This window comes from Phocoena sinus, chromosome 1, assembly GCF_008692025.1.
Source record: "Phocoena sinus isolate mPhoSin1 chromosome 1, mPhoSin1.pri, whole genome shotgun sequence".
In the NCBI taxonomy this organism is placed as follows: domain Eukaryota; kingdom Metazoa; phylum Chordata; class Mammalia; order Artiodactyla; family Phocoenidae; genus Phocoena; species Phocoena sinus.
In genome coordinates this window covers 91,933,299-91,960,032 of record NC_045763.1, presented here as the reverse complement: position 1 = coordinate 91,960,032, position 26,734 = coordinate 91,933,299, and the positions used below count along the sequence as shown (strand labels likewise).

Genomic DNA, 26,734 nt, shown 5'->3' with positions numbered 1-26,734 from the left:
TGGTGAGGGACAGAGGGGTGGGGAGCAGGATAATGTAAATGCAGGAACTAATGACATGGATTCCCAATTTGTGTAATGGGAGAAAAGATAGAACCACCAACTGCAATCAGGAATAACTTTGTACAGAACTGATGAAGTCTTGACTTTTAGGAAATCACTTATTTAAGCTCTGAAAGGATTTTTTGCCATCTTTATTATCAAGCCTATACTTTTTTTTAATATTATTTTTTATTTATTTTTATTTTTTGCGGTACGCGGGCCCCTCACTGTTGTGGCCTCTCCCGTTGTGGAGCACAGGCTCCGGACGTGCAGGCTCAGCGGCCATGGCTCATGGCCCCAGCCGCTCCGCAGCTGGTGGGATCCTGTCCCCTGCATCGACAGGTGGACTCTCAACCACTGCACCACCAGGGAAGCCCTCAAGCCTATACTTTTTAAACTACACAATATAGTTAAATTTTAAAAAGAGGAAAATAATGTCATTGTCTAAAAGTAAACAAAAATTTTTAAAAAGCTAACAGCCTTGTCATTTTGAATCAGTAAAAGCAGCAATGAAAGAAAATATCAAAATCTAGAAAAATTCATGAAACATCGTTAAAAAATAGAAAAAGTCTACACATAAAGCATATTATAAAGTTGGGTATACAAGTAGCACAGAAAGAGTAACGGGTCAGTGAGTTCTCACAAACATCGAGCATCTGATTTATCAATATATAATGCTTGATTTGAAAATGTGTGATTGAAAGAAAAATTCCAAGTTGAGTCTTAATTGTTTTTGTGACCCATAACTTGAGATTCATAAATTGTTAACCAGTGTTAGTATTCTTAGTCACGAAAGAATATAGAGATCTTTTGTGTTATCATTTGCTACTAGGAAATAGCAATATATTGGGAAAATATACTTTGGGGGAAAATCAAAGCAATTTCCTTGTCAGATATGGAAGCCAGAGTATGACTGTTGTAGCTGTACTTAAAAATTGTAACAATAGCTAATTTATAGGTTTCTTATAGCAAAGTAATGACCTGCTGGATTTTCAATGCAGGGAGAAAAAGGTCCCCAAGGCCCCGCAGGGAGAGATGGAGTACAAGGCCCTGTGGGTCTCCCAGGGCCTGCTGGGCCTGCTGGCTCCCCGGGAGAGGATGGAGACAAGGTGAGTGCTCTTTATTCATATTAGTGCGTCCTGTGAAAAATAATTTTTTTCTTAAGAATCCTGGATATAATCTCTTTTAAGATTAGATGTCAAATCTAAAGATATCTTTTCCAAAGTTTCAATACAGCTTCCTTGTGCTCAAAAGTTTTATTTTAGAGGTTGAGAATTATCATTATCCCAGGAAATAGTATGTAGGATATAAACAAGACAAGAACAATGGTAGTGAGAAAAAATAACAGATGCCAAAGTTGCTTATCTATTTTTAAATATATATGTTTCTGAAATAAATGTGAAATTAATTTAATTACTTGTATACATTTAGCTGTGGTGTCTTGAATATTGCAGAATTAAAATTTAAGAATGAGCTGCATACATATTTGATAATCCTATACTTCCCTATTTTTTACTAACTTGTAAATAAACATTCTAAGCTCTTGATTTTGAATGTATAGCTGTGTTGTGTTTGAACTGAATATATTTTCTAATATTATTGTGAAATTATATAACAAAATTTGTTAACCAGTGCTCTGATAATGTGCAACATTTTAGCAGTTGGAAAACTAGGAGGAAAAATAACTGATTTTTGATTAATGTGCAATTACACTTTTATATAAATTAATGTATTTTCATTATTAGTTTATACTGGTAATATTTCAGACAAAATTGATTTTGTGAATTAAAAATCCATCTGCAGTATTCCTCAAAGTCCAGTTGACTTTTGTTTGTCTATATACTAATCAATATTAGAAATCAATATTAGTCAATACTAGAAAGTGAGAAGCAGGCTTTTCCAATTTAAACTGTGACCTTAAATGTTAGCACATAATTACATTAAAGTAAAATTTAATCATACAATGATAGTGATGACAATGCAATGGCAGGTATGACATATTAGAGATAAACTTTAACTCAAATCTTTCAAATACAGGGTGAAATCGGTGAACCAGGACAAAAAGGCAGCAAGGGTGACAAAGGAGAAAATGTAAGTTTCCTACTTCTTATTGAGGGGGCATTATTCATTTAACTCCTTTTGGTGTTAACCATGGATATTTTTTCATATTACTATTCCCTTACCTCTCCGAAGATTATAATATTACTACTATATTACCTCTGTGGGAACTATTCAGTTTGAGATTCAGTCAATTTTAATAAAACCTCTTTTCAAATTATATGTTAAGAAATGCAGTAATTCCAACCCTAAAAGCCACAGAATGAGACTAAATCGTCAGCAATTTTACCTTCCATTGTTTTTGCACCATTAGTTTGAATACCATATGGTTTAAAGACAAATAATACCTTAAAGTTGTTATGAAAAGGATTTTTGACCTAGTGGAAACCTGACAGGGACTCAGGTACCCCAATGGTCCCTGAACCACACATACCTCCAGAACCTATGCTTTAAGCACTCTTCCCACTGTGTGGCAGTTTTAAGAAAAAGAGCAATCCAATCCAATGACTCTTTAATGTCTGGATCTTTTATAGTGCCTGATCAGTTATTTATGTTGGAAAAAAGGACAGTTAAGAAGTAATATTTATGTATGTAAGACTCATAAAGCCATTGAAATCTACTGCTCAAAATAAGGAGTTCCAGTATACTTAATATATAATACTGAGTTTGCATGTGTTTACATATAAAGAAAATTCTGAGGTTTCATATATCATTACTTTCTGTCATATAGAATTCCCCACATCCTATTTTTCATTTAGAAGATAGCATATGGATGCTATTTTCATGTGCTCTTTCTGACACATACATATCTCATTAAAGAAATCTGGTATTTTGAAATTTTTCAAGTGTGAAACTTCAACATGATTTATATTAGCATAGAAATCCATTTTTAAATATCCACAACATTATAGTTGAGAATGCTTTCAATAACTGCCAATTTAAAATTGATTGCAAGTAGGCAAGTCTGAGTCTCAAGGAGTAAAATAAATAATGGTTGACTGCACTGAATGCCAAAACCTTTTTATTTTTCCCCAAGAAATGTAGAGATGATTAATAGATTTTGATCAACCAAGTGCTCTGCACTACATAGCTTAGGCTCCTCTGGCTTCAGTTTCAAAATTACAGACTTTTATCTCACCACAGGGTCCTCCTGGTCCCCCAGGTCTTCAAGGTCCAGTTGGTGCCCCTGGAATTGCTGTAAGTATTCCTCTTTGTTCAGCAAATCTAAAGCCTTACCATTCTCTGATCAGATTTATGAACTGTCACCTAACCAGTCTATTTCATGTGGTAATAAGTTTGTATGCTTAACATTAAATCAAGTTTAAATTATCTAATGTAGCTAACCAAGCTGATCTTTATAAACAAAAAACACTGTGACTTCATTTGAAGATAGATAATAAACAGTTGAGAAGTACTTCATAGACAATTTTGAACATTATTTTCCCTTTTTAAATAACTTTTACTTCACTTGATATACATGAGAAAATCAAAATCAGTCATATTTCAGAATCAAATAATGTAAGCAAAACTAACAATAGTATATTTGCAGCGGATAATGGAAATGTAACTTACTTTGTACTTGGTAACATAAATAGACTGTCTTTGATTAAATTAGAAATGGCTACATTTTTATGATGGCTTGTAGCAGAATCATGATTCTTCCAGTTTGTGATCATTTCTATTGGTCTTTTCTAGGGAGGTGATGGTGAGCCAGGTCCCAGAGGTCAGCAGGGGATGTTTGGACAAAAAGGTGATGAAGGTGCCAGAGGTTTCCCAGGACCTCCGGGTCCCATAGGTCTTCAGGTAAGACGTTCTCTGAGTTGCACACCCTTGTCATTCCCACTTACTTTTCATACCAGGTTTTCTGGAAGTTGTAAAACAAAACAGCTTTCCTTCTTTCTATCTGGGAACTAGGGTACAAAGTTTAAGTATAATGACTGATTTACTTAAATGTGTATCTGAACTTTAACTGCTTTTAATCAATTATTATTAATTTTTCTGAAGCTGCATCAGCCCTGGTTTCTGTTTCTGGAGTTTATTTAGCCCCACCATAGGTATAACACCCCTTTTCTTCATCCTCATTGTATTTGGAAAATGAATGACAACCTTCTTTAAGTGTGACAGAAGCAAGATGTTAGAAGCGTTCTTTCACACATCTCACAGCAAGAAAATTAGTACTCCAGATGGCTAGCAAAAATTAAAAGCCTTTTGATAAATAGCAAACTGTCAATCGCAACTATTAACAGAAACTAACAACAAGAAATGTTAAACAATAATAGGTAAAATAAACAAATTAACAGTAAATTTGTCATTTAAAATAACTTCTTAAATTTAGAATTATAATTTGTATTTTATGAAACACTTTCAGGGAAGGAAATATTAAATTGTAAAACATTGTAGGCTAAAACATTTTCATTCAAATATGGCTTACAACTGGGTTCTTAGGCAAAACATTGCATAGTAGACATCTGTTCTGAGTTGTTTTTCCACTCTTCCCTGTGAGGTTAACTGCTTCCTACAAACTTTGGAAACATCTGACTTTCTTCTCCCACTTGCTTATTCAATACCTACCTAGTGATCCTCTAAAAGATTATAAAATTTTGTTTTAAATGCTATTTGGGTGCCATGTGAATATTAGTTATGCCACATTAGCAATTTTAGAAATGATTAAATTAAATCATCTAGTTCATTGTACTCAAAATTTTGTGAAGATGTGGAAAAGTAAGTAAAAGTTGAATTTGTATAAATTTAATTTTTATCTCTATTTTCATAAGTAAAGCCATAGAATATTAGTTTTTAATATTAACTAGCTTATTATATATATAATTGTACAAATTATATTGTAAAAATATAATTAGATTATCATAACAATTGTTGTTAAAACACTCAATGGATGTCTACCAGTGAACATGATGTTATAATTTTCTACTTTTTTTAATGCCAAAATAATTATTTTTCAACTTGGAAAATGTAAAAACTTCATTTCATATTTGTGTTTAGCCCTTTTATACTTGTTAGACAATAATAAATAAGCATTCCTGAGTAGTATATATCAGTATGTATGAGAAGTACACGTATTTGAAAACAACAAGGCATTAAAAATTAGATTGCTAGTGGATATATTACCACTCATTTTCTGCTTTTTCAGTTAACTGATTATTCTGAATCCAAAAGGTTGTAATTTAGAAATTTAGTTATCATGATTAAAAAAGATGCCTTGTAGCTTATATTTATAACATATTAACATAAAACATAAAAAAGTCTTCATTTCCGCAGAGTAAGAAATGTCCTCTTTGATGAGGATGACTCAAGAAATCAGTTCCCTGAAAAATTGATTATATTTTTCCCACAGCTACCTCTTTAAATCAGGAATCTGAAAAGATGCGAATGTAATTAACATGTTCACAATCACATCTGCATACTTTAATTGAATCTTCATGGCAGAATAGATATTAGCAATTATAATAGACAGAAATAATAATAATCTAATATTCTGTTTAAATGACTTGATTTTTCATTTCTATGTTTACTATTTGTCTGCATATGAAGGAGACATATAGAATGAGAGTTCTTGGCCTGAATTCATTTTTTTATTTCATCACTTATGTAGTAAATGATTTTAAATTGACAGACCTTAAAACAGAGTCGCTCCATGCATAAATTACTCCCTAGGAAAGAGGTAGGACATGTGAAAACTGATTAAAACTGGAGTGCAATTTTGCACGTTTAGTTCCTGCAACAAGAGAATTTGACTCATTATGTTTCTATTAATTTTAATAAGAAGAATATTCTGTCTTAACTCGAACTATAATCAAACTTCATAAAAAATAAATATTTAAATATTTTTCTATTGGAAGGTTTCTATTGAACTAATATTAGGAATAATCATATGTGTAAATAAAAGATGGAAATGCAGACTGGGCTTGTTATAGAAGTAAAAGACAACTATGAGCGAATATTTTATACCATTCAATTTGGGGATCCCAAATCAGATGCGCTCTGTACTAAAAGTGGTGGAAACCTGTACAGAAGATAAGGAATGTGATTGTTAATTTATACAGTGTTTATAAGAACTTAATTATGTTTAAGCTGTAATGCTTACTACTTAAGGAAATGGACTTAAACTGAAATGTTTATTTCATCTGTGTTAAAAATCTACTTGTCTGTTAAGAATTTGAGTTCATGTGCTCCATCAATGAATTAGAATCTCTTAGGTTGTAGATCTGGGAATCTAAAATTTTAGGGATCTCTTTCAAATAATTTTTAAGCAGGCTAAAATCAGAAACAGTACCTGGCTCTTTCCTCCCAGGAAACTTACTAGGAACTTCTCTAGTAATTCTAGAAGCTAGCATCAGATGATGATAACTGTTTGGGAAGTACATATGATAGGCTATTTTCCTAGACATCTGAATGATATATGAGAAAAAAATAAATGACATTCTGGTATACGTTGTTCATTATAAATCAGTAATTAATATTTCCTCTAAAAATGGATATATGGAACATTAGAAAATGTTTACAAATACACTCGGTAAAGTACCCTCTCTCCAAACTGAGAGTCATATGGAATTAGTAGGTCACAAAAACAATTTAGTGGGTTATTACCAGCATTAAAAAATGAAATATAACAGGATAAGGTAAAATAGAATAAAAATATCAAAGATCATCATCTATCCATTCAAGGTAAGTATTACTTTTTGAAACCTATGTTTCAACTATTTTACATGTGCATGTTTACTAGGTAATAAGTATATTTATTAGTGTGGGTTTTGGTCAAATACTTTGTAGCCACTGTGTGTAGGACCAAGTCAATAACTTTACTAAAATATCAGTAGAAATGTAGAGCTTATGTAGTGTGTATTTTTTATTTCTTAAATAGATTATATCTGAAATACTATTGTAAAAATGTTTAAATATGTATAAAATGTATGATTTATATACATAATGATAAACCCAAAAACATTTTAAAAATTAAAACAATCCATAATTCTACCATATTAAAACCTATTACCACTTTTACTATTTCTGTCCAATAGTCATCATACTTATTTTAATACATATTTCACAGTTAAATTTATAGTATACATTCATTTATATTTGTATTTAATACTTATCATAAACATTATTCATATTTAGAATATTAGTATCATAATTATAGTCTTATAATATTCCATTAGTTTATACAACCAAATTTATTTAACTATGTTTTCTTATGATTAAACATCTGGAATAATTGAGAATTTTAACTATCATAGCTAGTGTTACAAGAAACGTCTTATTGCATGTAGCATTTCCTGTTGATTTATTTTCTTAGAATTCATTCATTCATCATAAATTCAACATTTTATTAAAATCTCAGTTTTTCCCTGGCCTTCTGCTTATTGTTAGAGATAAAAAATTGACACCTGAAAGAGCACTGCCCAGTGAGGATAAGTATGTAAACAACTGGTATAATTGTGTTTTTAAGTGTACATTCAAATATGTACAAAGTATCATTGTGATATGAAAGAGGAAATATAAACAGCTCTGCATGGGGGAACTAGTTAGGAAGAGCAAGAGGAAGTAAAATAATTTTTCCATAAAGAAAGAGCCAGGTGAAATTTGTGTGCAGCTGCTCTGAGTTTATTCAGTAGCACAAAACCTCTCCTAAAGCACTTACACTGCAAATGAATGTAAAGGAAAAGTATTGAGAGAATAAAGGAAGTGTAATATATCAGATCTCATGGCCTATGAGTTTTTAAGATTCAGAAGTGGAATTAACAGATTAAAAGTTCAGAAGATATTTGTAACCCTGGATATATATTGGATGGAATATTTATTTTTGAAAGAGTTTTGACTATACCTAGCTATAAAATCCTCCCCTGGATAAGGTGTTCTAAAATAATTTGGGACAAGATTTTTCCAAAAAAGTTTTACAATGGTAGTTCCATATACTACTCATAAAAGATGGAGAAAATGATTTAGTATTCATAAATTCCCAGACCAAATAATGTGCTTAGTTCTTGTAACTGAAATCAAACAGTATATTAGGCAAAGCATAAATTTTATTAGTGAATGTAGATATAAGATTCCATCATATATAGTCAATATTTGCATTATAAGTATTTTGACAAATGATAGTTTGACTCAATTTCCATGTTCTTATTTAACTTATAGTTAATTTTTAATTCTATATTAGAAATTGGCCAAATATATATATTTTAAATACATGAATGACTTTTATTATTTTCTACTATATTTTCTTAGGGTCTGCCAGGCCCACCTGGTGAAAAAGGTGAAAATGGGGATGTTGGTCCCATGGTAAGTTTTTATGTTTTAGAATTGATGTATGCTGTAAATTTCTACATTACTAGCATCTTTCTTAAGGTTTATTAGTATGAACAAAGTAGCCCTAAAGGCTATGATTTTTCAGATTGATGCCTCCCTGATTCTCACCCAAACTTGCATCTGCCGCTATTGAAGTCTCCCCCCACAGTCTTGACTAATTCTCTATCTTTTCTCTTTCTCATTTTGGAGTAGTGTTTTATATATATATGGTATTCTTTGGTTGATGTATTGTTATATATTTTTTATTTCTATGTGTATTTATTGTTGAAGTGTATATAAACTGACATGCTTCAGTTATTTATTAGTCTTTAGCTCTGGACTTTGATGTGAAACAGGTAAATAATAGATAATAGTTACCCAGGATTTAGATAATTAGCAAATGTTAACACAGTATTAAAAATTAATTGTACTTTGAAACAAATTCTTAATTTAATAAGGAATTCTGTCTTAATCAGAATGCTATAACAAAAATTTGCATTTATTGATTCTGGCTTTCTCCTCTGAGTTTAAGTCTAATAATTCAACTAAAAACTTGAAATACATATATTTGCTGATTAAGGACTACCTTGGTTAAGGAAACAATTAGCCAAGGTCATTGAAATCTATGAAATGTAATGAATACATTTCCTAATTGCTCTTTCCCTTCAATAAACATTGCCCCCAATTTTTGCTTCCTTCAGAATACATATTTTGATATTTTTATATTTGCATATTAGATTTCATTTTATTCAAATAAATTATTCTTATTAAAATAAACTTAAAAACTGAGAACATAAATATTGCTGATTCAAATAACTAAGTAATACCTCAAACAGCATCATTACATAGCTAACTCCTCTCTAAATATGCTTGCTATGGTTCCCTGAATCATTAATACATTCTTGAAGTAAGGGGTTCTGGTCACCAGTATTTTATAAAAAGTGACCCAAGGTAATCTTAAAGCACAACCAAGAGAGAGACCCTTTGTTTGAGGAAGACAACTAAATAGTTAATCTTATTCCAATTCTAGCATATGTAACATGAGAGCTGACATAAAAACAAAGCAAAAATATACAAATAAAAATATAGAATTAATGAATTCTAAATCTACTCAAGCACCATTTCCTCTTCAAAGTTTATGTTCCTTTTATACTCTAGCATTCTAGCATATTCTAGCCTAAAATATTTCTAGCTGTATGACTTCATTGTACCAGATAGTAACAATAGACTTTTCTAATTTTTAAGTAAATTGTTCTTCCTGCAGTTCTAATTTCCCCATAGCTATGTGTAAATAATCATTTGCTAACATGATGTTGTATCCATCACAAATGACTTATAACCATGATATGCTTCACTGACTATGATTTTGCAGGCTGAAACTTCTTTTAGTTTTCTTAATCACAAAATGAAATATCAGAAATGCATTTGAGTTTAGACTTCATAGACCTTAATATTCATCTCTTACAGGGTCCACCTGGTCCTCCAGGCCCCAGAGGTCCTCAAGGTCCCAATGGAGCTGATGTAAGACTGTGAAATATGTTAATTATTTTGAAGTTATATAGATATTATTTAATAGCAGGTAGTGTCAAGATATAATGGAGACAATTACACTCCTGTTAAATGTTTAAGAGAACAAGAGCTCAAGGATCATTTACTCACTCCATTTTATTTTACAGGAAAAGAAAGGCTTTGTAGGGAGCTAGTCCTCACAAATATAATATAGGTACAAAATTTACAGTCAATATATATTAATATTTATTGGTGAATTAGAAATACTAGCTCTAAGAACTGCATTGTTCAGTTCAACATACTGTCTTGCACATAATAACTGTACAATGTTGCTGAATTGTTTCCAATTTAACCTTTATCTTTTACTATTGCTTGAGGAGATGGTTGTAATTGGCTTGATTGTACTAGCCTAGGTCTGTACTCCAAACAGCCTTTATTTATGCATCTACTATCTAAAAGTTTTGTATTTTCCTTCTATAAAATATGTCAGAGTAATATGTGCATGATAATATGTGCACCTCTTACCATGTAAAAAATGTTTCCTGTCAACTGTATAAAGCTTTCCTCCCCCAAGCTTAATTGTTGACTGACTGTTCCAATATTACAGGAATGTAATGCCATATTTATCTTACTGTTACCATTAACAAATTTATAGGCTTTGATGTTCTGTTTCCATTTGACTTTCCCTTTTCACAAAGAACAAGTCATTTATTCTTGTCTTTATTGCTCTTCTGTTATTCCTGCTTTTAATTTTGGCAGACCAGAACTGGGTAAAATAGATTAGGCACAGATGTACTAAAAATGCTTTTAGGTTTTAATTCACCCTATGTAATTTAAAGTTTAAGAGATGGTTTATATTGCTTTTTGCATGGATTACATAATTCTTAACCAGAGTCATATCTTGATCCACTAAAAAAATTTACAAAATCATCCTCTAAATCTGATCTCTTCAATAGACAGAGAGATTGAAATTATGTTTCAAGTATCAACTGACATGACTAGAGTTGGAAAGTCTCCTACCTTATCTTCAAAATTCTGTGAATTTGAAAATCAATTTAGTATAATTAAATTATTTGCTATCCAGTAAATTTGACAACTCAATAAAATTCATCATGTTGTCTCATCTTTCAAATGACTTGGAATATTCTTGCATAATATTTCTCTCCCTTTCGAACTGGACTTATATTTATAATTTTATATTTTATTTTAAGAACAAGGATAACTGTATTCTTTTTCCACTACAGGGACCACAAGGACCCCCTGGATCCATTGGTTCAGTTGGTGGTGTTGGAGAAAAGGTAAGGAAGGCAGTGATATAGACAGTTTGAAACAGCGAGAATTGAGGAATTTGACAATATTAGCTAGTATTATAAGTGCTTTTAATAGTTCTGTCTTTCTAAGTATTTTACACATAGTTATATGAACTACAGCTCATCTGCTCTAATAATTAAAGAAAAAGTGATTTAGAGATATCACATTTTTGATTGACAGGTATTGTGCTGAGTGGTGGATTATTTCCTTTAATCAACACAGCCCCTCCATGATGATGGTATTATTATTATTACCCACATTTTTAGGCTAAGTGAGCTGAATCGTAGAGGATTTCAGTAATTTCATTAAGGTTTTGTTATTAGAAAGGGACTAAATCAGGATCCACTCTAACCCATGTAAGTTTGACTAGACTGTGGCTCTAGTACCCATTCATTATTGAAAACAGAAGAGATTGGTAACTGACTTAAAAGCAAAAAATATGTAGTTGACTTAAAAGCTAGAAAAGAATCCTTCATATTACAAAAGAATGAATCATTCAGTTCATCATATTTGGAGTTATATTTTCATTACTAATACTATGACCTGTCTTTGGTACTTTTCAAAATAGTTGGCATGTGCCATAATATCTGGGCTCAGAATAGCTTCTTTTTTTCATGAACATGATTTTATTTAAAATATCTGCTCTTCCTTTTCATGAAAATGTCAAAATGATCCTATGATTTGTTATTTATGCATTCATTCTCATTTCTTAAAATAATTTTCAAGAAAATTAACATTGTTATTTGCTTATTTAAAAAATAATTTACCAGTTTTGAGGGATGAAAATTAAATTTCATACGATAAAATATTATGCAGTGAAAAAAAACTTAGAAATTTCCTGAGTTTGCTTCAGTTTTGTTAATAAATATCAAAAGTATAGACTTATCCTAATCATAAAAATGATTCTGTTGTTTAGTCTCAAAAATTTTGACATAGCATATCTTATACTCATTCATTTATCTTAAAGTATTTGGCCCTCAGAAAAAGAAAGGTAGTAGGTTGAGAACCTAGTACTTTGGTGTTTATTTCTTCTCAACACCCACATTCTAGTATTTTGGCTATAATTAATTTTATATGATTAACTATTATATAGTTTCTTAATTACTAAATTAGAAATATTTGAAAGTTATTATCTAATTCTTACTGCATAAACAGTGTAGTTTTTTTTTTTTTTTTTTTTTTTTTTTTTTTTTTATGCGTTACGCGGGCCTCTCACTGCTGTGGCCCCCCCCGTTGCGGAGGACAGGCTCCGGACGCGCAGGCCCAGCGGCCATGGCCCACGGGCCCAGCCGCTCCGCGGCACGTGGGATCCTCCCAGACCGGGGCACGAACCCGTGTCCCCTGCATCGGCAGGCAGACTCCCAACCACTGCGCCACCAGGGAAGCCCAGTGTAGTTTTTTTGATTGATCAACTCTTGGTTTATATTCTTAAATTTAAAGCTTTGTGTTGAAAAATGCAGATAAGTTGAGAGTGTAATTGAAAGAACTTTTTTTTGTTGAATTCAGTTGTCATAGAAAGAATAGCAGAAGAGAGGACTGGTGTTTAATGGTATCATAGCAGTAGACTGATGAAGATGGCCCACACCTTTCCTCTTTCTTCCCTTTGCATCATCCTCTTTCGGCTCTAATACTGACCAGATAGTTGTGAGAACTATCCTCTAATTTTAGTTTTTTGCCGATATAGCAAATTCTAAAACCATTTAATAGCCTTTTCAGCCTATTTTACTTGTTTCCTAAAGCTTTTGTGTGCAGTGGGAAAAGTTTTAAGTGCTTTAGTTGCTTCTTTTATGGTTTTATCCTCTGTGCTACCCTTGAAGATAAACATGGATGCCAGATGTTTGGATTTTTGGATAACTTATTTTCCATACTGTTTCCATTTGTTTAAAGCCTATCTGGTAATACTTGGCCAATTTTGAATCTTCACAGAATGGTTCAGTCAATCAGGATAGCGTTCAACTTCTTACAATTAAAACATACCTGAATCTAAATTTGTTATACTAAAAAAACAGAGTTTTATTTTTTCTCTGTTTAAAAAAGTTTCTATGTGATAGCAGGATAGAAATGAAACCCTAATTTTATTTTTTTCTTCATAATCTAGGGTAATATACTATTATGTGGATTACAGATATTTGACATCAACTCTGATTTGGTTTGAATTCTTCCCCGTTTCTATTTTGGAAAATTTATTCCCAGTCACTAATTCAATGAAAAAAAGGAAAGAGAAACAAAGATACTTTAGTCATGCTGCACTTTGCTTAAATAAGTTTAACTTGTTTTCCATATAATATATATTGATAGATTTTGTACTTTAGTGTTTTCTTCAAAGCAAGGAGACAGAACAGGATATTACCTTAAGAATGAATACATCTGTTATGACTTTAGGCATACAGAGTAATTTGCTGTCTCTTCTGAAGGGGGCTTTAATCTTAACATGGGATAAAATAGTTACATGATAACTAATAATAAATGTATAAACTAGCACCTCTTTTATATGCCAATACTCTTCATAGAATTTATATTATTGTATTTAAATCAATTATTATTACTTAGAATAAACATGGTAGAGCCTCATTGATACTAGAGATATTTAATTTGTATAATGTAGTCTTGTTACAGTGTTTTATTTCTTTCCTTGTGATTTTGTCCTATCCCCTTTCCAAAGATTTTAAATGGGACCTTTATAGATTTAATATTAATTTCATCTTAAGTAATTGCTATTTATATTGTGCACACTTATCTCTAATACTCAAAAAAGGTAATTTTCATATATATATATTAGAGAATTTAATATTAATGCATTGCTCTCAAAATGAAGAGACTTTGTAGAAAAAATTTGTCTTTAAATCTTTTTAATGTTTTTTATCGTGGTAAAAGTCACATAATATAAAACATACTATTTTAACCATATTTAACTGTACAGTTCAGTGACACTAAGTATGTTCACATTGTTGTGCAGCTCTCACCGTCATCCATCACCCGAATTTTTCACCTTCCTAAACTGAAACTCTGTCCCCTTTAAACACTAGGTCCCCTTACCCCCTGACCTACTCCCCTTACCCCCTGACCCTTGGCATCTACCAATGTACTTTCTGATTCTATGAATTTGACTATTCTAGGTGCCTCGTACAAGTGGAATCAAACAGTATTTGTCTGCACCTAGTGTATATTGGAATGCATTTTTAAGATTAATTTAATATATGTCCTACAAATAGATTGTACCTTCTTTTTTTTTCCCCTGTGCTATACAGTAGGTTCTCATTAGTTATTTGTTTTATACATAGTAGTTTATATATGTCAATCCCAATCTCCCAATTTATCCCACCCCCTCTTTTTCCCCCCTTGGTGTCCATACATTTGTTCTCCAGGTCTGTGTCTCTATTACTGCTTTGCAAATAGGTTCATCTGTACTATTTTTTGACAATTATTTAATCCTGTCTCTTCACCGCCTATTATTTCCCTCATAAAAAAAAAATAAACAAATGGAATCATTTCAGAATCTAGTTTAACTTTATAGTGGACAGGGATTAAAGGGGAACAACAAAATGCACAGATTAATAAAAAACACAAAATATGCAGTTATTTCCCTTCTAGTTCTAACTCTTATGATATCACTATGAGTTAATGTGGTACATGTGAAAACATTTTGTACATAGTCAATAGATTTCCTGTATTTCCTTTTTCCCTAGCTTTATTGAGGTATAGTTGACAAATAAAAATTGTGTATTTTTGTGCCACATCTTCTTTATCCATTCATCTGATGATGGACACTTAGGTTGTTTCCATCTCCAGGCTACTGTAAATAGAGCTGCAATGAACTTTTTGGTACATGACTCTTTTTGAATTATGGTTTTCTCAGGGTATATGCCCAGTAGTGGGATTGCTGGGTCATATGGTAGTTCTATTTGTAGTTTTTTAAGGAACGTCCATACTGGCACATATATACAATGGAATATTACTCAGCCATAAAAAGAAACGAAATTGAGCTATTTGTAATGAGGTGGATAGACCTAGAGACTGTCATACAGAGTGAAGTAAGTCTGAAAGAGAAAAACAAATACCGTATGCTAACACATATATATGGAATCTAAAAAAGAAAAAAGAAAATTATCTGAAGAACCTAGGGGCAAGACGGGAATAAAGATGCAGACCTACTAGAGAATGGACTTGAGGATATGGGGAGGGGGAAGGGTAAGCTGTGACAAAGTGAGAGAGAGGCATGGACATATATACACTACCAAATGTAAGGTAGATAGCTAGTGGGAAGCAGCTGCATAGCACAGGGAGATCAGCTCAGTGCTTTGTGACCGTCTGGAGGGCTGGGATAGGGAGGGTGGGAGAGAGGGATACGCAGGAGGGAAGAGATATGGGAACGTATGTATATGTATAACTGATTCACTTTGTCATAAAGCAGAAACTAACACACCATTGTAAAGCAATTATACTCCAATAAAGATGTAAAAAATATTGTGTATTTTTAAGGCATATAATTGATATTTCGATACATGTCACATTGTGAAATAATGCCCACACTCAAGGTAATTAACATATTCATCACCTCACAGTTACCATTTTCTGGTTGTGTGATGAGAAAAGTTAAGATCTACCCTGTTAGCAAATTTCAAGCACACAATACAATATTGTTAATTATAGTCATATTGCTATATACTAGATCTCCAGAACTTATTCATCTTGAGTATCTGAAATTTTGTACACTTTAACCAACATCTCCCCATGGCCCCCACTCTCCAACCCCTGGTGACCACCATTCTACTCTCTGCTTTTGTGAGTTTGTCTATTTTAAATTTCACATATAACTGAGGTTATGCAGTATACTGTATATATTCCATATATAAAGAATTTAATATGGACATTTTACAGTTGATTTGAGTGGCAAACTGCTTAAGTTTTTTTCAAAGATGTGAATAATGACTCATAAAAATATCACTTGCATATTTTTCCATCATACTGGGATAGATGAATGATTCATTGCTTTGAAAATAATGTAAATGCAATATTTTACTTGTAAAGTTTATTCAAGATAATTGGAAATATTTGCTACCTACTTGAGAGAGAAAATAATTTACACATAATAATACTAATGAATTCTTAGAAAGTACTTGATATCTTCACTCATTATGCAGATATTTCAAGAAGTTAAAATATGTGCATATGCTCAAAGAATAAGAAATTATGTACACAAAATAGTCTCTCCCCTGTAATTATGTTTATATTTAATATAATACATTTCAAACCAATTTATGAGCAGTGGATCTGTGCCAGGAATATTGGAAATAGCTGAGTTAAAAAATAAAGAAAATTCAGGCCTCACATTTTTAAAAAATTTAGAACAATTTTCACTTCAGAGTTTCTAGTACTACTGATTTTGTATAGAAACATGGTACATGAATGTATTGTATTACTTCACTTGGATGATTACTTGAACCGAATATTATATTTGTATGCATTTCTAAGTGCGAAGAGTTAGTAACAGACTTTCATAAGGGAAGCCTACTAGGTTAGGAGGTTTATTCATTATTGCACTGAGCCATAAAATAGCCATCCACATCTATACATGGAGATCATAAAGACTACCAATATATATCCTCAAACAGAGCAGTTTTAATTAGTATCTAAGTATCTATGTGTATCTTATAAATAGTTTTTTTGTATTTATTTATAGCTCTACTTTAGACCTCTTTAGACCTCTACTAACTAAATTTTATAGGATTATCAAAATACTACGAAATTGTTTGATTAGTACAGTAAATTCATATTTTAGTAAAAAACATTTTAAATTGTTTAATCCATAAACTTAATTATAATATGAATATTGATGCAACACAAATACACAATTTTTAGGAAACATGCAAATGTCTGTTTTGTATGGTTTGGTGGTAACTTGGGTTAATGCTCTGGGTATTAACTAACTGATGAGAATTGTAGCATCCAGCTTATCCAGTTCTATCTCCCCACTTGAGAAATAAAAGTATTAAGGTCAGTAATAGGAAAAGTTTTTTCTTTTTATCAAAGTTGTCCACTGCCTTTTAAATAATATAATGAGTTAAGGGGTAGTTTAAAGTGTCATGGTCATCATTGAGGGAAGTTTTACAAATGTGAAACTGTTTCTGTGCTATGATACTCTTTTGATCTCTTATTTATAGGGTGAGCCTGGAGAAGCAGGGAACCCAGGGCCTCCTGGGGAAGCAGGCACAGGCGTAAGTGCTGGCTTATTTTCAATGTAGTGTGTTATGGATCAGATATTTCCTTCAGAGTATTTTAAACATGTAGCTTAACTACTAGCTGTGATTCAGTTCCTTTCACTTTCCAACCCGTTAAGAATCATCACAAATGCAGAGCCTTTTTGTTCAATAATTTTGCCTATCCTCTGCATATTTTGATTCACACAGAAACTGAAAAAAAATTACATTAGCATAAGTTAGAACATTAGAACTATAAGCTGCTTATTGCATATATCTTTAGTGGACTGTCCACAAAAGAAACCAGCAAACTCTGCTACATCGAGTAAACATTTATGAACTGTATTAGCATTACATTTTTCTAATTTAGATTGGTTTAAACTGAGAGTGAATTTCACTCCCAGGAAACATTTGGCAATGTCTGGCGACGTTTTTGGTTATCACACTTGGAGGAATGGTAACTGCTGGCATCCAAGTAAAAGAGACCTGAATGCTGTTAAACATCTTGCAACGCATGAGACAAGCTCCCACAGCAGAGTATTGTCTGACCTCGTATGCTAAGGTTAAGAAACTGATTTAAAGCTTGTAAGATAATCATTCTCTTTCTTACATTGTGTAGGGTCCCAAAGGAGAAAGAGGAGAGAAAGGAGAAGCTGGTCCACCTGGTGCTGCTGGGCCGCCTGGTGCTAAAGGACCATCAGGTGACGATGGCCCTAAGGGTAACCCGGTAAGTGACCTTGCTTCTCTTTAAAGTGGCATCTATGTCAAAGCCACTTGAAGCTTTTCGTAGAAAGACTAGAAATCATGAGACTTTGGCCCATAGCTGGTGAATTTGACTTTTCATTGTTTGATGTATTCAAAAGCATTCTCAAATCATTTCATTTTTTAAAAAAATTCTAGCAGAAGAAGAGAGATATTCTCATATGGTTTTACCATGACTTTTACCTCTTAAATTTCAGAATATCATGACTTTATAAAAATTTTTCATTTATTTCCTTTCCTTTAAAAACATTATTTTAGGGTCCTGTTGGTTTTCCTGGAGATCCTGGTCCCCCTGGGGAACCTGGCCCTGCAGTAAGTATCATAGAAAAACAAAGGAATTATTTTGCTGGGGATTGTTCCCAGTTAATAATTAAAGTCTTAATTACTTCAGTGGATCCCCAAAAACAGCAATAAAAGGAAGATGTAAACTGTAATCACAACTCCCAGAATAAAAATTCATATATTTGGAGACTACCAGACTTGTGTTGCATGATTATTATCTCTTCATTGGGTTAATTTTCCAGACTTTGTTGAATTGTACATACTAATTATCTGAGTAGCTGCATTACTATCATTTCAAAGTTACAAGACTTTTGCTTTTACCTCAGTCCATTCTAAAATGCAAATTCTATCTCAAACTGCACCATATTTGTTCATGGTTAAAGGATGCACTGTCTTTCTATACTAATTACATCCTCCCCTTTCCTTATATTAAGAGCATACTATATTTTAAGTTTGATATCATAGCAATTTCATATATTTTATGGAAAGAGAGATACCATAATCCTTAAAAAAAACAACTGAAAGAATATAATAATACTTTTATTTGTTGATCTGGTAATAATTTTTCTTAAAGACTAAGATGATACATCATATCTTTTTTTTCTGATAAAATTAATTAATAGTGAGAAATACTGGGTTCATTTTCTATTGCCCATTATAGGGTCAGGATGGTGTTGGTGGTGACAAGGGTGAAGATGGAGATCCTGGACAACCGGTAAGTAAGCACACTATTTTTATTCAATCTTTGCATAGTCTCAAGCTATTTTAAATAAATAATCAGAAATAATTATACTTCCAAATGCATAGCTATGTGTGTACACATTCAGGTATATTTGAATTCCAGTTTAAAGTCAGTCTTACATGGAACAGTTCTTACTTGATGTGATTTAAGAAATATAAGCAAAGCCTTCATAATAAAAACTGTAGTCATATCATACTAGTGATTTTGTCATATATTACATTGAACTATCTCTCCAACTGTGTTAAGTGGAAAGTCATTTTAAAAACACAAATAAGGATTAAATGAAGAAAACTAGGTTATCAGCCTATTATTAGCATGAATTACTTCAATTACTAACCAGAATGAACTCAGCATTTTTGCACTCATGTTTTATTTTTAATTTGGGAAATGCAGTAGGGGGCTTTGACTACATAAGGTTATTTAGGGAGGAAGTAAAGGAGGGCACTAACTTAAGTAGGAGTCAAAGACAAACTGCACTCTTAACATAACTTTGTCTCTAGAGCCATACCCACTGGATACTTGGAGTCAAAGAGATACAGACTTATTCTGTGTAGATAAGAATTGTGGGTCATATCCCAGCATGTTGCGTGCTCCTTGGAATAAAAATGCTAGTGTTGCACAAGATGAAATTTGAGGTAATAGATTTATGGTTCACAGTTGTATGTGATATACATAGAATTATTAACCATATAATTCTATTAATTAGTACATCTATTGGATGCTTGTCAGATATAAATTAGCACTTTAAAAAAAGTTTTAAATAGAAGGAATTCGATTCACTTTTTTCCAGCTGTGAAGAAGTTTTCCATATGAATTTACCAGCTCGAATTATAGATATCTGGAGGAAGTTTAGGTATCTGAAATAGGGCTAAGATTTTCCAGGAAAGATAGATGTGGAGAAATGAAGAAAGCAGGTTGGCTTCAGTCCAGAGTTTGAACAGTGCTGGGAGCCATAAAATAATACCCAATTGCTTAAAAGGTATTTTTCACATTTTTTAGGGTCCTCCTGGCCCATCTGGTGAGGCTGGCCCACCAGGTCCTCCTGGAAAGAGAGTAAGTTTTTTAAATTCTTTATTTGAAACACCAACTCATTATCTATTGTGTGTATAAGTTTATATTATATTTGTAAGCTGTAGGCAGCGCATTATAATGGTGCTGAGAAACATATGTCCTAGAGAGTGATTTCTTAAATTTGTCAAAATACTCATTAAAGTAGAATCCAGTTTAATTGACAGGTTTAATCTGTCACAATGAAAAATAGTTTCCCACTTCTCTGCACTTAGGTCTCCTCTGTACAAATGCCATAGGCTCTTATAAAAGACTCTGCTGATACCCTGAATTTCAGCTCATGGTATCCTACAGGGAGATGAGTTGTCCAAACTCCAGTGCTTGTTGAAAACGTTATAGAAACTTGCATACAGTATCAGTAGAACGAGCTCAGGAATCAGCATATAATGTTAGATTGCTTTACACTGTCAAACAACTCTGATAGGATTTTAAGAAAGAGGTATAGTAAAATATAAAGGTCTTGTTCAAAATATTGGCTACAGTGGACCCTAGGAGATTTGCTTTACTGCCTTTTTCCCACTATTATACTGTTTTTATAATAAAACAATCCTGTTGACCTGCCTCTTGCAGCACTTCTATTAATACACAGTGTTCTCCTGAACCTCTAGTCTATTTTCCAACCTATCCATGAACAAAATATTTGGTCAAAATTAAAATATATTTCTTAAGCTCATTTCCCTTTCAGTAATCCAAAGACACAGAGCAATTGGGGCCACTCTGGTTTTCTAATGGTAGCTTTATCTTAGGAGAATTTTCACACTACACATCTTCCTATACACAGAGTGTGACAGGTTTTAATTCTATCTCTCAGGACATAAGTTGAGTCAACATTTACAAGCAAACATTTCTCTTTGCTGGAAATGAACTTAGTTTATAGTAAATATTTTCTCTGAATACAATTTTCTTCTCACTGACCCAAGTGCCTTTTTTACCTTTCTCCTCCTCTTCCTCTTTCTCATTATTATTATTTTGTTTGTTTTCTTTTTGTCAGCAGCCCAAAAGCATAATCTTGATAGAAAAAGAAATATATCCCAAAACAACCATTGGGCAGTTATTCTTAGAAAGTAATTACAAAGTGTAACATGATGTTGAGCTCTGTTGCCTGTTTTTGCCTATCGTCTGAATGTTCTTAAAACTTTCCAAATGGATGAATATCTGTTCTATTACTTCAGACCTTTCAGAAGAATACTTATATAAAATATCTTTGAAAATTGGTAGAAATCTTTCCTGAGAAAACAGGAAATCATTTTTTTTCTTTCTCCCAGTCAAATGATGGAAGGCTATTTAATGCAGTGGTTAGTAAGTCAGTGAAGTCACACTACCTGACTTTTAACCCAGCTCTACCATTTATTACCTGTATTTCCTTAGGCAAGTTACTTATATTGCTTCTCAGGGAGGGCCTACTATACCTAGGATTTATAAGATAACTCATAAAGAACAAAAATAATATGTATTCACATAATAATGTTAGTGTGTTAGCCTTTAGTTATGAAACAGTTATTGAATAGCTATAATAAGCACAAAATTATCTTATATAGGTATAGGTTATTATGCTTTTGATGCAGAGGGAATTATACCTTCCTTCAAATTATAACTACTGGAAAAGGAGGGACTATATAAAAATATATTTTGAATATTTTATTAACATCCATTGGCAGCTTCTCAGCTCATTCCATTATCCAAAGCAAATTCTCAGCAAGTGCTATATAGTTCAGTTTTATTTTAAAATATGTTAAAACAGATTGTTCACTTACAATCTTTGATAAGTTCAACTAAGTACGATTTGCTATGTGGGATGTATTCTTTTAATATGTGACAGAGTTAGGGAATGAATTAATTTCTTTAGCGAGACAGTAGTGGATCATGTGGCTTACTCATTTTGAAAACTGAATGATTTTGAAATTAAAAAAATAAATAAATATAAACAATTTACTAGCATCAAACAGTAGAAAAATACCAACAAAAGGCATGAAAAGGTGTTTTACACAAATGTTCCACAAACACGTAAAAGGATGTGTAGAAGTTAGGGAAACGTGTTAAAAATGACGTAGAGATGCCACTTACATCTATAAATTGATGAAAATTTAAGTCTGACAAACCAAATGTTGGAAACGATGTTTTTCAAAAAGAAAATAATGGGGATTATCATAAACAGCTATTGTGAGCTAACTGGTACAACTACTTTAGGAATTGTTCATTATTACCTAGCAGAATTTAACAATGAACTTTCCCTACTATCTCATAATTCCATACCTAGGTACATGCTCTGGATGATATCTTATACATCTTTACCAAGATACACATATAGAAAAAATAAGTGTACTGAGATAGGCATAAACTGAAATTTTGTTTGGCAATGAAAATATTGTATTGCAGATGTGTGAATCAACAAAGATGAATCTCAAACACTTGATGTTAAGAAGAAAATATATGTAGTGTTGAGCTGGAGAAGATATATAATCTCATTTATATAATATGTAAAAAAATAAAAACGTTGTTTAGCATTCAAACATAAGTGGTAAAAGTGATTAAATAAATAAAGGCAATGATTCATTAAATTCAGAATGGTAGTTATTTCTCTGGGAGAAAGAGGGTTACAGTAGTTGCAAGTGACATTTAGGAAGTTATACATTTTTATGCTGAGACTCTTAGATATTAAAGTAATTAACTGATACATTCCCTGTATCATCCTTTTCATTATTAGAAAATTCTATAGTGGAGTGCTGCCTTTCTGATTTTTGATGAGATTAGTTAAAAATAATCTCATCAAAAATTTTAGAGATGTTCTAGCCTCCCATTTTAAAAAACAATTTTTACGAATATAATACGCTATTTTTATTCCGCTCTAGTCATTTTGAAACAAAATTAGAAGACTTTGTATCTATGAATTTTTAATGATATGAGATTGTGATGACTATGCATGGCTTATAAAGCTATTTACATCCATTTTGATTTAGCAGAAGAATCAACCTTAGGTCAGCCCAACTGAACAGTATTATGCAAGTTTTCTTCTTTTAAAATGTGGCATCATTAAATCTAACCTGAACGATATTTAATGTAATGTGTTAAATTGTGTTCTGTATTAGGATTGGATAGATTGGCAGGTTTAATTGGCTTTCTCTGTTTTACACAATAATCTTTTTTCTTTAGCAGAGTAAAATATATTTTAATGCTGTAAAGATTAGTGTCAACAATCTTATTACTGAAATTATAATTTGCTCTGATTTAACAGTAGCAATTAATGCTTTCATTCTTTTGAATTACAACCAACCAAACTAGTCAAGAGTTCTACCTTAACCTAAAAAAAAAAAAAAAAAAAAAAAAAAAGATGGCTAAGATGAAAAAATAAAAATACAGATTATTTACTTAGGTCTTTCTCAGCCTGTAAACTGACACTCTTCATAGCTAACTATCAGCACAAACTAGTCCCGAATTTGATTCTAATGCTGTTGCATTAGAATCAAATAGACCTGGTTTCAAATTCTTGCTTTGCTACTTATAAATACAACTTAGAATAAGTTAATTTCTTTGAGACTCAGTTTTCTCATTTATAAAGTAGTCAAAATAACTAATATTCCATGCTGGAGTGAAGACTAAATTAATAAAATGTATATTTAAACCACTACATCTAATATATGGATTTACCAAGAGTTCAAAGAGTGGATGCTCTTCTTAAGGAGTTAAATACAGGTTTTGAATTATGCCATCATTTATAAACAAAACAAACATATTAAATAAAATACACAGATAAGATAAAGACATTTTCTTCTAATTTTTGAGTTATATAAATTGAGATGAACGTTTATTAGCAATAAATTCATAGTAACTTCATAATTAATTGCATTTTTGAAGTATAGAATACTGTGATTCTGTTGAGATGGATACAAATTTGTATTATTTAATTGGTGTAAGTTGATGTAAAATCATGTAGCGTAAATTGTAAAGAAATTTCCTATGAGAACTGTTGCCAAAAAACAGAGCATTAAATTCATGATGACTGCATATAATTTTAATAAAATGGATTTGACAAGCAACAGGGATTTAGAACTAGTTTGAGAGATAATGATGTGATTAAAATGAGTTAAAAGGAAGTACTTGGGAACTTTATTGTATGTCTGTGAGGTCACTTTGTTTATGCACTGGGTGAACACAAAGCTCCTGAGAGTAAAGGGATATGATGCAGAGTGAATTTTGTGAATTGTAGCTGATGAGGAGAATTCTGTCTTCACCAACCTTTGCATTCAGCCAACAGGCAGCAATGTCTTTGATGCAGGAATCAATTTAATATCACCCTTGTGGAAACAGCAAAAAACATTCCTATACAATAATTATAATATCTGATCTACACACTTATGACTTAATTGAATACAGAATTGCCTTACCATTTATTTCCCTTTAGTTCATCTAGAAAGCATAATTTTAAGTAAGCTTTGTATGTATTTTGTGGAAATTAACATTTCTTTTATCCTTTGTTTTGCTACATTGGAACAACAGAAAAGGACCAATAACAATTTTGCTATAGCATCTCATAGCAGAAGTAGCAATGAATAGAAATGTATTTTTCCTTGAATGACTCTTACAAATAAATGATAATAAACCCTCCCAATAGAATATTGGTCAGAATGTTGCGAGTGGCAGTGATACTGAGAAACAACATTCTAACAGTTATTGAACAAGTAGGGAAATTAAGATGACATTTGTAGTACATGTACATTCTCTCATGCATTTTAATACTTGAGAATAAATGTATATTTCCTTGAGGCACTAGAAGATTGTACAGTTTATATCAGTAAGCCATGGAATTTTAATACTCAGGTTATCATAGCGGTTTGAAACCAAGAACTAGTTCAAAGCCCTTTTACTGAAAAAAAATCTAGAGATGATTTAAAAAAAGATTTAAAAAATCTTAAAAAAAGATTTAAACCTAACCTGAAAATGCATATATTAAATGGAATTTTAAGAAGTCCCATCTCATTTGCCAAAGGAAAATTTACAATAAAAATTAAAACAATAACTAATATTATTAAGTAATAGAAATACAAAGGAAGCTTTAACCTACTATATATGCCCATATATACAATATATGTATTCTTTCCATCCCTATGCCTTTATGCATGAATGTGGGTGGTCAGATTAGAAGGAAACATCCCTCCCATATCTCCCCACACTAAGATTAAGATCAGATATTAGGTTGTTAGGAAAGCTTTCCCTACTGCCTAACTAGATCAGTGTACTTATTTTGTACACCTACTTCATCTTTGTGTGTTTTACAATGTACTGTATTTGTTAATTTTGTTGTCTGCCTTCATAACTAAACTTTGTGAACTCCTTAGGGTTTCACTTTTTTTTTTTTTTTTTTTGTATTCTCCATGCACAGCACATTTCTGGCATATAAGGAAGACTTAACTATTTGCAACATGTATGGAAGAATGGGTAAATTGTAGAATAATATTATAAAATGTGAATAGTGGAGAGAGGATTATACTGTGTATTTTATATAAAGTATATTTCTCATAGCAAGGAAAATCTCATGTAACAGTGATTACTGGTGGAAAATTAACCAAGGCTTATTTTATTTTCATGTTTTGCAAGGCATTTTCCAATCAGAACACTCATTACTTCATGATAGTACAGGAAGTAATTCACTATATTAAGTCCTTGCCTCTCTGCTTATGCAGATATATGAGAAAGAAATGACTAAAACAAGAATTTGTCCATAGGCGTTGTTTAGTTTTTTTTAAAGGGAACTTCCTATTCTCTTAAAAAAAATTGTGTCACCTGTTTTCATCCTGTTTTTCTTAAAAAAATCTGTGCCATCTGGAAAAAATATAAGGAATAAATGAAAATGGGAAAAATGAGATAAAGAACAGAGTAAAACCATTTAATGTGGATTTCCAGCATGATAAACATCAGGCATTCATTCAAAGAGGGAAGAAATCCTTTTGTGATGAAGAAACTTTTTATTGAATTACAATTTTGTGGCCATGTTATAGTTTACTTGTGTTTAATTCTCTAGGCTTTTCAAACTCAGATTTTCTTTTCTCCCTTGCAGTAAAAGCAATATTTTTATTACATTTTAGACAGTTGATGACTTGTTTTTCCTAAAGCTAGATATTTATAAATCTTCTCTACAATGAAGTTCATATGTGTAATTGCAATCTTGAAGTTAATACCCCATACCTTTATGTCATTTGTTTACAGAAAAATCTTCATAGAATAAAGAAAAACCCATTATTCAGTTGAATCTCATAATTTCTATTCCCCAAATTATAGTCATTATGGCTGTTTTACCCAGTTTGAATAAGAATACTTTAACCATCACACCAAAAATGTATTTTTTATACATTACAAAATAATCACCACAATAAGTATAGTTACCATCTGCACACCAAAATGACTCAACTCTTTAACGCTAAGAAATATTTGAAGCTTATGCTTCTCTACAGAAATCCTCTTGCAT

At 31.8% G+C, this 26,734-nt stretch overlaps 1 protein-coding gene across 1 annotated transcript in view; it reads left to right on the top strand.

Annotated features, from left to right (window-relative positions):
• COL11A1 (collagen type XI alpha 1 chain) overlaps positions 1–26,734 on the top strand; it is a 196,683-nt gene that overhangs the window by 146,029 nt on the left and 23,920 nt on the right. The window contains exons 44-55 of the mRNA XM_032619652.1: positions 1,041–1,148; positions 2,077–2,130; positions 3,241–3,294; positions 3,793–3,900; positions 8,344–8,397; positions 9,871–9,924; positions 11,157–11,210; positions 17,385–17,438; positions 18,040–18,147; positions 18,441–18,494; positions 19,126–19,179; positions 20,206–20,259. Of these exons, the coding sequence (XP_032475543.1) occupies positions 1,041–1,148; positions 2,077–2,130; positions 3,241–3,294; positions 3,793–3,900; positions 8,344–8,397; positions 9,871–9,924; positions 11,157–11,210; positions 17,385–17,438; positions 18,040–18,147; positions 18,441–18,494; positions 19,126–19,179; positions 20,206–20,259 (810 nt within the window). The remainder of the gene's footprint in view (positions 1–1,040; positions 1,149–2,076; positions 2,131–3,240; positions 3,295–3,792; positions 3,901–8,343; positions 8,398–9,870; positions 9,925–11,156; positions 11,211–17,384; positions 17,439–18,039; positions 18,148–18,440; positions 18,495–19,125; positions 19,180–20,205; positions 20,260–26,734) is intronic.